The sequence below is a fragment of the Monodon monoceros genome, unplaced genomic scaffold (genome assembly GCF_005190385.1).
Source record: "Monodon monoceros isolate NGI ecotype Baffin Bay Population unplaced genomic scaffold, NGI_Narwhal_1 Super_Scaffold_3, whole genome shotgun sequence".
Lineage (NCBI taxonomy): Eukaryota > Metazoa > Chordata > Mammalia > Artiodactyla > Monodontidae > Monodon > Monodon monoceros.
The window spans coordinates 91,203,823-91,216,428 of NW_021703780.1; the positions used below are offsets into that span (position 1 = coordinate 91,203,823).

General features: G+C 43.3%; 1 protein-coding gene across 3 annotated transcripts in view; it reads left to right on the forward strand.

Moving 5' to 3' along the window:
* The window catches only part of ITPR1 (inositol 1,4,5-trisphosphate receptor type 1), a 321,687-nt gene that overhangs the window by 134,035 nt on the left and 175,046 nt on the right, over positions 1 to 12,606 (forward strand). For 2 of the 3 annotated variants that reach the window (XM_029244000.1, XM_029243998.1), the window contains exons 11-13: positions 2,387 to 2,482; positions 4,156 to 4,200; positions 7,769 to 7,923. In XM_029244000.1, the coding sequence (XP_029099833.1) occupies positions 2,387 to 2,482; positions 4,156 to 4,200; positions 7,769 to 7,923 (296 nt within the window). The remainder of the gene's footprint in view (positions 1 to 2,386; positions 2,483 to 4,155; positions 4,201 to 7,768; positions 7,924 to 12,606) is intronic. The other variant, XM_029243999.1, reaches the window with a different exon arrangement.

Below are 12,606 nucleotides of genomic sequence, written 5' to 3' on the forward strand. Positions count from 1 at the left end.
GTAGTGCAGGTCTGCCACTGGCCAATTCTCTCAGCTCTCATTTGAAGACAAGAAAACTTTATATTTGTCCGTGAATATCTTTATTTCGCCTTCATTTAAAAAGATCAGCTTATTTTTCGTTTTTGAAAATAACAGCCTCATTGAGATACAATTCATATGTCACACAATTCAGAAATGTACAGTGTGTAGTTCTCAGTGGTTTTTAGTTGACCCAAAAGAATCCCTGAGCCATAGCAGTCACAGCTCATTTCTCTTCAGATTTGCCCCTCCCCACCTCTGGTAACTGGTCCACTTTCTATCTCTATAGATTTGCCCAGGTTGAACATTTCATATAAATGGTATCCTACAATATGTGGTCCTTTGTACCTGACTTCTCTTACCTAGCATAAAGTTTTCAAAGTTTATCCATGTTGCCATGCGTATCTGTATTTCATTTATCTTTATTGTCAAATAATATTCCACTGTATGGATATACCATATTTTATTTACTATTCATGGGCATTTGGATTGTTTCTGCTTTTCGGCTGTTGTGAATAATGCTGCTGTGAACATTCATGCACAAGTTTCTGTGAGGAGTTTCAGTTCTCTCAGGAGTGGAATTGTGAGTCATATGGTTACTCTGTTTAACCTTTTGAGGAAATGCCAGACTGTCTTGAAGGCACTATTGTATGTCCCCACCTGCAGTGTATTAAAGGTTCTCATTTCCCCATATGGCCTTCATTCATGAAGGATATTTTTGTTGAGTGTAGAATTTTACATAGACAGTTATTTCTTTTTGTACTTGAAGGCGTTCATCCATTGTTGTCTTGCACGCATTACTTTCTGATGTGAATTCAGTGGTTTTCTTTTCTTTTGTTCCCTGCATATAGTGTCTCTTTTTTTCCCTAGCTACTGTAAAATTTTTTCTTTTTATTTCTGGTTTACGTTAACCTAATTATGATGTGTCTTGATGCATGTGTGAGTGTGTGTATGTGTAGTTATCCTCCTTTGAAACCACTGAGTTTCTCAAAATGTGTGGGTACGTATCAAAATGGGAGAATTTGGCGGTCACTGTTACATACTTCTCTAGCCTCCACCAACCACATGGACATACTGGGTCGTTCGATATTGTCTGACAGGCTGCATTTTCCTGATTCTTGCCTGTCCGCTGCTTTATGACAATATGGTCAATATTGTGACGCTCCTTTGTTGACTCTCTGGATCTGCTGCCTTCCTTTCAAGAGTATTGAATTTTGTTTTGCCAGACAAAGAAAGTTACTTGTAGATCACTTTGATCCTTTGGAGGTTTGTTTTAAAGCGTCATTAGGTCAAGTGTACCGTAGCATTTTTTTAGGGTTAGACTAGCCCTGCTACTAAGGTATGCCTTCTGATGCCTTTTGACATCGATACTGAATGCCCCAGGTGTTCAACCGGCCTCTCCTCTGGCTTGTTAGAATCAGAACACCTTCTAGTCCTGTGTGAACTCCTGGATTGTCGAGCTTACGACTACCCTCTCGTTTTTTATTTGGCCTTGTGGGGTCTCGCCTTACACATATGCAGCTTGGGTATTTAGCCAAAGACTAAAGGAGGCCCCTGTGCAGATTTCTGGAAATTGTTTTCTGGGGAGCTCTGTATTCTGCCCTGACAAATTCCAGTCACCCCAGCCTCCTTAAGTTCTGACATATCTCCTCACCTCAGTGAGACTGATCTCCTCTGCTTGAATACTTCTTCTCGACGCCACTGTCCAGAGGGCGGACCTCCCAGCGGAAAGCTGGAGCAGTCGTGGAGATCACCTTATTTCCCTGTCCTCAGAGATCACAGTTGTGCGCTCCCTGTCATCCAACATCTGAGCCCAGTTGTTTTGTATATCTTACTCAGTTTTCTCGTTGTCTATGGCATGTTCATGACATGTGTGAGGTGTCTATTTATGGCAGCAACTCCCAGTGCCAGTTATTCCATCTTGAGCAGAAGCTACGGTTACATTTATTTGTAGGCTGAATTGGCCCAGGCACTGTGAGTGTCCAGTTTCAAAGCACAGGCGTGTGGATGTATTATAGTGCATGAGTGCATGGATAAATTGCTACAGTTTTCCATGAGATTCTTTTTTTTTTTCTGCTTGTTTCGCCTTTTGTGGATGAAGTCCAGGATCTAACTTCTTCCTTGTGATTAAGGCAAATAATCCGAAAACCACTGAACTTTGTCTTACAACCGTTTCGTGTTAATTAGGGGACTCTTTTTCCTTCGGAGAAACATTGCTTAACAATACATGTGATACTTGTTACGCGTTTGTTGGAAGATAATGATTTTTTTCAGCTTAAATACGGCTCCTGCACTATGACTTCTGGGTGGTGTCTCAGATTCAGCGCCGCCCTCATTTGGATTGACATTTCTTCCACTCCTGTTGCAGGTGGTCCAGCATGACCCGTGTCGGGGTGGAGCAGGATATTGGAACAGCCTCTTCCGTTTCAAGCATCTTGCTACAGGGCATTACTTAGCAGCAGAGGTAAGTGGCAGCCCCATAGTTTTTCTCTTTCAGGGATGATGTACTGCTCTTTCCTCACTTACCTATATCCATTAAGTAGTTAGGGGCTGAGGGTAATGCTCAGGTACCTAGCTTTTCCTTCTGCTTTTCTGTTTCCTTCCACCTCATTTCCCTGCTTATAGACAAGAAGAGGCAAAAATCGTGAACACATTTTAGTATTTGACAGGGATTCTGATCAAGCTGTGGGGAGAAGGTCAGTTAGAAAATAATGCTGTGGTGGGAATGTAATGTCCATCCTGGTGACTTTATTTAATAATACTGTGCTGTATACATTTGACTCTGAACGACGTGGGTTTGAACTCTGAACGGGTCCAGTTACCTGTGGATAGTTTTCAGTAGTAAACACTGCAGTGCTACACGGTCTGTGGCTGGTTGAATCCGAGAATGCAGAAGAACTGCAGATGGGGAGCCGCAGGTTTGGAGGGCTAGCTATAAATTATACGCGTGTTAACTCCCGCATCGTTCAAGGGTCAGCTGTATCTGACAGTGGCTAAGAGAATCGATCTTAAAAAACATAATGCTAATCAGGGTTTTAGGATGATCTTTCCATTTTGCTCTTGTTTACTACTCTCACCGCATCTTATTTACCAACCCTGATCCTAACACGAATGACCAAGACTTGGCCGCAGTGAAACATGGTATGTAAAGCTGGAAGCATTAAAACCCGTAAAGAATTACGTAATTTTATACAGCCTGGTTACTCAGAGCTTTAGTGGAATAGACAGGGTCTTTTACTTACAGGAATGTAAAAAATCAAGGCAATGTATTTTAAATGACCGTGAAGGGTTTTTGAGGAAAGGCAAGACTCAACACTGAAGGATGGGAGGAACTTCCCTTTTAGTTTTTGTATTAAATTGAGGAGCCGTGTTACTGTGTGACAGATGTTAAGTTTTACTCTGATCTGCTGGAAGATGTACGATGCATATTCATACCAGATTCTAGCCGTACATCAAGGGACACCTCCTGTCATCTGGTACCACTGGTGAGACTGCTCAGAGATTTTCAAGGTGATGCCTGGGTGTCAGTGTTGCTTCTGCAGCTGACCCCAAGGAAGGCTGAATCTAAATGTTCCAACCCCCCGGGATGCCTGACACTTGTATGAACTGATGGTTTTGAAATATTGAAGAGCCGAAGATTAAGACTAAGTTGAAATTTAAAATGGAGCCGTAGGAAATGATGGACCCAGCCCACCAGCTGTGAGAAATGTTGATTACATGGTTTGCCAAAGATCAATCATGGTTGCATCATCTGTTATGTCCTGGGGCGGATGCAGTTCTTGCTGGAAGCCAGACATTTTTTTTTTTTTTCTAACTAGAAATAAGCAGGATTATCAATCACTGGGTACTGATCTTTTATTTACTTCAGGCTTTTAACTGTTGCTTTGCTAGTGGATTCTTTGTGTTCCTCTGTCTACATTTGAGAGCCATCTATCGGTGACTGGTAGATTGTTCCATGTGTGCTGTACTCGTGTGACGTGTGTTGTGATTGTGGCATGCTGGTTTCGTGAACAGAGGGAAGGGAGAAGTTCTTAGCTGTCCAAAGATATTCGCAGGCCTTGAAGTCTCCTGCTAGCGGGGCCAAGTCCTTGAGAAAGCAATGGATGTTTTAATTTCCTAATGATTCTTTTTCATCAGGTAGACCCTGACTTTGAGGAAGAATGCCTGGAGTTTCAGCCCTCAGTAAGTATGGACAAGAGCCTTCTTGTCTTTGTCTGGTAGGGTGAGGACATGTGATCTGGAACCCCATGTAAGAAACTGCCCCTGTGGTCACTGAGTGCTGGGGAAGGGGAGAGCTTACGCTGCCTTAACAGAGGATCTTGTTCTGTGCTTCCCTTGAGGGCAGTCATATCCCCTTGTGTCTTGGTTGGTCCAAGAGACTGTTGGTCATGATGCTCTTTCTGTGTGCTTACTCAAGGGGTCTCCATCTCTAAGTTGCAGAAGTTCACGGTATCTCTTGGAATACTGCTAGGTTGGAGACGGTGATGGTTCCTGTAGAAGCCAGCCTTTTACATGCCAATGTCTCATTGCTGTTGACCTGAATCTATGACTCACTCGGATGTCTTCAAGGAATGAGTGTATAAGGTGGACACTGTCATTTAGAGTGTGGAGGTAGCACATGAGGCGTGACCGCTGATTAGACACTCAGTTGTCTAACCATCTGTCCTTTCTGCAAAGTCAGAAATAGACCTTATTGTGTGGTTTGGAATTTTAATGCCAGCTGGATCCTTCTTTGGAAGCCATATTGCCAATTAATGCTGATAGGGAGGCACTTGGGTTGGGGGTTCAGGTGTCCACAGTTACGGGTTGAAGAGGGAAGTGGTTGTGTTACAGGGAAATGATGGGTGTAAGTCATGCAGTTCTCTTGTGGAGTGCTTCATTCTGGTCTAGGATTAACAGAGACCCAAACGGTTGCTGCTCTGTTTGACGTTGTGTGTCCATTTGAACATCTTGATGGTGAATATGCTAGGTGGTATTGAGGGTGTTGTTTTTTGTAAAATTTTGAAAAAATTGGACATTAACATAGGTACATTAATGAAGGGAGTTGGGGTGGCGATAATACAGAATGTAATTGTCAACGAAAGTGCTGTGAATTCTGCAGCAGCCATGAACCTTCTAATTAGGTTTGGGCAGAACGTTAGCTTCGGAAGAAACGCAGAGTTCTAGCTGAGGGTGTCCCAACCGTTAGTTGCTGGACTTGCTGGGGGACTAAGGCTCCCCTCAGAGATGACTTTGAAGGAGAACCATGGCTTCTTTCAGGGAGAGCTGATGTCCGAGTGAACCTTGAACTCTGTGTGGAACGGGACTGCTCTCCTGGCCTGTTCACGTGCGAGGGAAAGACGGGCACGTGCAGTGCAGGGGGAAGGACACAGTGATCAAAAGTAGGGCGAGAGAGAGACAGACTTGGGTTTGAATAGCGGACCCACGGCTTATGAGCTGTGTGACTCTGGACACGTTACTTGCCCTCTCTGAGACTGAATTCCCTCATCTGTAGCTGTGGACAATGGGCTGGTTGTAAGGACGAAGTGAGATGTTGTGCAAATGAAGTGCCTAGCCCATAGTAAACGCTTAATAAATGGCATTGTTGTAAGTTGCAAAGGATGATTACCATTTTCAGTGCCTTTCCATCCACAGTTCCTCTGGGCTGCACAGCAGTTGCACGAAGGGATTGGGACAGGCCCCTCCATCTTTGTTTGACGGGTGAAGAAGCAGAGCGTGGTCCTCACTGGCCACAGGCCTCGGGGTCGCTGGGAGTGCAGCCATCTTTCTACTCTGTCGTGCTTCTGCGTGCCAGGGCAGTGCCATGTGCCAGTGGGTCTGGCTGCAGATCTCGGCCGCGTTGCTCTGGATACTCGGGGTGTTGCTTGGGTGGCGGTCCTCGCGTGGAGGAGGGGTGTGTGTGGTGGGGGGGCTCACCCCGCACCCACAAGGCCAGCACCGCAGCTCCTGCCTCTGGGAGGAAGGTGTCAGCGTTGGGAGGGTCCTGCACCCTTTATGGTCTTCTCGGTTGGGAGACTCGGGAGTGTGGGAGAGGAAGCCTCTCTTTCTGCTCTGCTTACTGGTCGCGTATTTCCTGAGACTGGCACCCAGTGCCTGTGGCTTTGCCTGGGACCCCATTCGGCTTTGTCGCTCTCCTCTTGCTAAATTCAGCAGCCCCCTTGAGCCACGGGCTCGACGCCACAGGGACATAAAGAACAACCCGAGGCTGGCTCTTGTCTGACGGCCTTCTGCACATGTGCTTTTCCTCCCACTAGATGGCAAGCGCCGACTGCACTCGGGAGGATGAGGGCGCCTTGCTCAGTCACAGTCCAGACACCGTGGACTCAGTGCAGTTGGCATTTTTCTTCGGATGTGTGGCAGGTCTGAAATTTAACTGCCAGTCTGTAGCTGAGCCCCGTGTCTCACACCAGAACCGGGGCAGGGTTTATTTTGAAAGTGGTGTGTGCAACCCTTTACAGGTAACAGTGGTTAGAAGAGGACACATTCTGTTCACAGTACTTTCTCCCGAGCTGAGCTCTTGGAGCTGTCCTGAACCTCTCCAGTGGAGTCTTACGTTAGTGTAGGTGGAATGACGAACGGGGGTTTGTTTAGCCAGAGGTTACAGGGTGTGAGAAGGAGGGAGTGTGAGGGGGGAGACAGAGGTTTGGGGTATCAGAAGGATTGTTTGCATTTTGTTTTCTTTCTTCCGTCGCTCCCTCCCTTCCTTCCTTTTTTTTTTAATAGACAAAGGCTGGGGCTGCTGATGAACTGAAAAAGCAAGCTGTTGCCTACAGTCCTAGAACTCAGGCCCCATGGAATGACATTGTCTTAACGCTCTCTCCTTCGCCTGTTAGATTTGCTTTTCTTTTCTCCATTGCATTTGGAAAGGAAGCAGGGCCTCAGCCTAAGCAAAGCAAGATAGAGACAAGGGAAATGTGATTTTCCTAGTACATACAGGTGGATATTGTCATCTTGCAAGGATGTTAAACATGAGAAATGATCCCGTCTAGAGTCACACGGTGGAGAGCCACCTTGTGAAGCCTGTCAGAGCAGGCGCTAGGCTCGGCGTGCAGCTTCCGTCTTCTCAGGCAGATGGCCTTTGGAGACTAGATGTGTTTTTACAGTTTCTTGGGAAAGATTTCATCCTTGTTCTTCAGCCTTCACTGTCAGAGATTTTCTTCAGTCTCAGCCAAATCCCTCATGTAGCAGGAGGGGCCCCTTTTCCCCTGAATTGTCATCAGCAATTGATTAATTGGGAACATTTTTTCAGGGCTAGTCTGACTTCTCAAATATTTTTCTTGGCCACATGGGGATAGCTGCTTACAAACACTTGGATTCAGGTTTATTTCATTGCATTGTTTTTTTCTCCTGGGAAGTAGCTGTATCATATTCTTGCTAGACAGTTTCACTGTAGGTTAACACAACCGCCCATAACAAAATCCACAGGCGAAGTTTCTCACACTGCTTTTCCTCTCTCCCAACCGCTGCACCGGGATGTACCGCCAGTAGCACTCTGCCCGTGGAGAGCTAGTAATGCAACCCCACGTTGCTTAAGCATTTTTATTGCAACACCAGGAGGTAGAGTGTAAACATTCTTGGTGTGGGTGGCCAACTATCATCTTTGATGACTGCTCTGAAACGGTGGTGCTTCTCCTGCCAGCTACCGACGCTCACTATTGTTTCTTCCCTGTTCCTGTGGACTGTGCAGTGACTGTAGTGAGGGAAGGCCGTGGCATGTGCAATCCTTGACGTGATGACTTTTCCTCCTCAGCTGGACTCTGATCAGGATGCCTCCCGGAGCAGGTTGCGAAACGCCCAAGAAAAGATGGTGTACTCCCTGGTCTCTGTGCCCGAAGGCAATGACATCTCCTCCATCTTTGAGCTAGATCCCACCACCCTCCGTGGAGGCGATAGCCTTGTCCCAAGGTATGAGTCCTAAACGGCTTATCTCAAGTGAGTCAGGGTGGTATATGCGGCCTGGCTGGGGTTCTTGGAATCCAAAACATCATCGTCGTTCTTGAAGCTTTTGTACGGGATTTGGTAAAGGATTTGTTCTGGTTGCCCATTGAAATGACACCTGATTTTTCTTTTTTCCATGGCTTATCAGTTTTAAGTTCTCAGTAGTCAGTGGTTAGCTAAGACGTGCTATGTTTAGGTGAACAAACCAAACGTTAAGCTTAAGTAGCTCAATATTTCTAGTTTCCTTTACTCTCTCCCTCCTTTCCAAATCTGAGAGATCTCCTGGTCAATTGAATAAACGATTGAAAAGAAATTCTAGAAAATGGAACGTTTGAAATTCACTCAGTGCATAGCAAGCTTTATTAAAGGTATTGAGAAATCAGACCAATCTTCTTTGGTTATTTTATTAAATTTGACTTTTAGTTTTGTTGCATAAAAAAGCATTTCCATTTACTAGACCGTAAATGGAACAAAAGCTCACTCTTAAAATCAACAGGGACTTCCCCTGGCGGTCCAGTGGTTAGGACTTCACCTTCCAATGCAGGGGGTGCAGGATCAATCCGTGGTCGGGGAGCTAAGATTCCACATGCCTCATGGCCAAAAAACCAAAACATAAAACAGAAGCAATATTGTAACAAATTCAATAAAGACTTCCAAAATGGTCCACATTAAAAAAAAAAATCTTGAAAAAACAAAAAATCAACAAAAGTATTAATAGTGGCTAACACTGGTTGAGTGCTGACTACATGCCATCTGTAATGCTAAATACTCATGTTATATAATTTCACCTTCACCAAAACCCCTGTGAGATAGGTATTATCATTTGACGTTTCCTAGAGGTAGAGAAATGAGGCTCAGAGAATTTAAACAACTTATCACAAGTCAGCGAGCACCGTTGCAGAGCCAGATAGGGCTGTTCTTGCAATTCTGACTCTTGGACACAGCCTTGGGTAGTGGAAGCCTCACTGGCACTGGGAGGTTTTACACAGGGCCCCTCTCTCTGAGGATTCCTTTGTGTTTCATTGTTCCTGTATATCATTGCTGTTTACCTGCTCAGCCAGAGCTGGGCTGTGAAAGTGGTAACTGCAGCTTGGGTGCTGTTACAACCGGAGGAGAACACAGAAGTGTCTGTGTAACACAAAAGACTATGTTCTTAAATATTGTATTATAGGAAACATTAAAGGAATTGTAAAGAAGGTAATGGCTATGGAGAGGTTCGTATCCAAGTGTCTAGCATCCACTAGACACTTAGGTGCTTAATAAAATTAGACGGCAGAGAAGGGAATGATTAACGCTAACAAAAATGCCAAAACATGAAATTAAAAAAAAAAAGAATTAGAGGAGAACCTTCTCTTGTGCTGGATACTCTTCCTGTCCCTCTCAGAGTGATAAACAGAAGGCAGTGTCCACAAGAAGAGAACCTTACAAGGAGGCTGTTCATTGCCATTCAGCACAATGATCGCTGCTTCTTACCCTCTGCTGGGTCATTAACCCCTTGAGAATCTGGGAAAAGCTGCAGATGTTCTCCTATTAAATCCTAAGTATGGGCACAGCTTCGCGTACTCCAGGTTTGTCCTGATGTAGATTGCTTTTTTTTTTTTTTTTTTTAAATGATATATTGAGATATAAGTCATGTATTGTACAATTCACCTACTGGAAGTGCTCAATTCATTGGTTTTTAGTAGATTAGCAGAGTTGGGCAACCATCAGCACAATCGATTTTAGAACAATTTCATCACCCCAAGAAGGAGCACCGTACCCATTGGCAGTGGCTCTCATTTCCCCAGGCGCCACCCTCAGCCTTAGGCTAATCTGCATTTTGTCTCTATTGATCTGCCTGTTCCGGACATTTCGTGTAAATGGAATGGCTTTTTGTGACTGGCTTCTTTCACTTAGCGTTGTTTGTAAGATGCATCCGTTTTGTAGCATGTATTCTTCATTGTATTCCTGAATAAGGTTCCACTGTATGGTTATGTCCCATTTTATTTATTCACTTATTAGTTGATGGCCATTTGGGTTGTTTGCCTTTTTCTGGCTTTTCTGTGAACATTTGTGTACACATTTTTGCGTGGATACATATTTTCATTTCTCATGGGCCTATACCTAGGAGTGGAATTAGTGGGTTAGGTGATGTAACTGTATGTCTAACATTTGAGGAACTGCCAGTTTTACACTTATAGTTTTATATTCCCACCAGCTGTATATGAGAGTTCTAATTTCTCTCTAATGCTTGTTTATCTTTTTTACAGTTGAGCCATCCTAGTACCTGTGCAGTGGTATCTCATTGTAGTTTTGACTTGAATTTCTCTGATGGCTAACGATGATGATCTTATGTGTTTATTGGTCATTTGTATATCATTTGTGGAGACACATCTTTTCAGATCCTTTGACCATTAATTTTTGGCCACTTAAAAAAAAGGGTTATGTGTCGTCTTATTGAGTATTAAATGTTCTTTATTACGAGCTCCTTATCAGTTATGATTTGCAAGTATTCTCTCCCATTCTGTAGATTTCTGCACTTTCTTGGTGGTGTCTTGTGCACCACAAAAGTTTTTAATTTTGTTGAAGTCCAGTTTATCTATTTTTGCTTTGGCTACTTATGCTTTTGCTTTACAAGAAACGGTTGCCTAATCCAAGGTCACAGAGATTGATGCTAATGTTTTCTTCTGAGAGTTTTAGTAGTTTGTGCTCTTTTCACTTAGATCTTTGATCGATTTTGAGGTCATTTTTAAACATATGGTTTCAAGTAGGGTAGATTGCTTTTGTAAAGCGTCCTTTCTCACTGACTACCTAGATAGGCATAGGGACTATAGAATCCAATTGCGTTTTGGTTTAAGTACTTTTCCCTGTGTTGTGTCCTCTATTCTGGAAGCTCTTTAATGGATTTTGTTTTTAGGCTCCCAGAAGACAAGGGAATGACGTTAGTTTTATTTGCTAAGTTTTTTGTTTGTAAGGGTTAGCAAAGAACAGAACCATGTGATGTAAAATATCTGTCAGAAGGTATTTCATGGCATTCCCCTGGTGAAGAGGAATGAGGTGCCCGTTGGCCATATTCCCCAGTGGGTTGGAAATCCCCATGATCCCGTGGGGAGGGGAAGTTTGAATTCCTAGGTCAGCTTGCCAAACAGCTTTGGTTGGCTGTAGAGCCCTGCTTCTGTATCCCCTTGATTCATTACTGTTTCTCTGTTGGAAAACATTCTTTGTGGGCAGTTGTCCATAGACAGACTGATTGTAAACTCATAAGCAAGGGAAGCCTTGTGTTCACCCTGGAGAAAGTGCCTGGCGTGGTTTACCAATGTGTTTATTATTAGTTATGATCTTGGACTTGGTCTTAGCTCTCTAAATTTTTATCTGTTCTTGCCCTTGGCCACCAACCTCAGAGCCAGAAGTGAACAGGGCCTCTTATTCATTGATTCAGTGGAGTCATAAAAATTTTAGGAGGAGTACACACATTTCCCTCCATCTTAGAGTTGTGCTAAATTTTGCTTCTTTGAAGATCAGAAAGTCTGTCGGTAGATACCTGTGGAAGTACCTGAAATGTTACCAGTAAAGAACTTTTTTGTAATAGTCATTGGTTGAAAGAATGCTTTCAAGACAAACTGAAAGGGATAGTGACAAGTCCTGGATGTAATAAGCAAGATAGTAAAATTGCAATTTATGCAAATTAGATGCAATAAATGAACATTGGGAGAGCATCCAGCTTTGTGGCTCTTTTGCAGTTGTCCTGATATCATGACTCTTGAGCTAAGGGTTGGGAATGAGACTTCAGATGAATAGACAGAATGCCCTTGGTATTTTAAATGAACTTTGACATAGAACTCTGTAGAATGTAGTCAATCGGCCAAGTAAAAGTTAAGCTCCAAGCTTTCAGTTATACTTTGAAAAGAAGAAAATGCATCCAAGTTCCTGAGAAGAAAAAAATGCAAATCTCTGTCAAATGTCTTGTTCATGTTGTTTAATTTATGTTCGTGCTATTCAGAGTAAATACCACTTGTAATTTTCAAGACAGTTAAAATGAAGGAAGTTAGAGGATCTACTGAAGAGACGTGCCTGGTTTAATGTGCCCTCCCCCGTGCCCCTTTCCCATGAACTTGGGATGCTGTTGTTTTGAATTCCTCTTAATGCAAATGACTTCCATGCTGTCCTTTCTGCTCTGGTCCCACCAGTGTTTAAAGTTCCAGCTCAAGTTTTCTGTAACAAAAATATTCCATGCCTCCCTGAAGCCTCCTTAATCTCCTCCTCTAAAAGTACTTACCTTGACTGTCTCCCATCTTAAAGCCTTTCTAAGGTATGTCTCCTGTTACTTTCGCTTGGTGTGCGTTCATTTCATCTCACTAATGCGATGATAGATTCCTTAAGAGCAAGTATTATGTCACTACTTCTTTAAAAGAAAAGCAGATTTGAAAAACATCGTAAAATGATCCATGCTCATCATAAAAAGAAACAACAACAAAAATATTTTAAAATCTCACGGAGAACAAAGAGACAAGTAAAAGATTACATAAAATCTAACCATTCGGAGGTAACTACGACAAACATTTTGGTTTTCTGTAGTTTCAGACACGTCTCTGGGCACACAGATAACCTGTGTATAATTTATCATAAGTAAATCATAAGCTTTTTTTTTTTTTTTTTTGGCGGTAAGTGGGC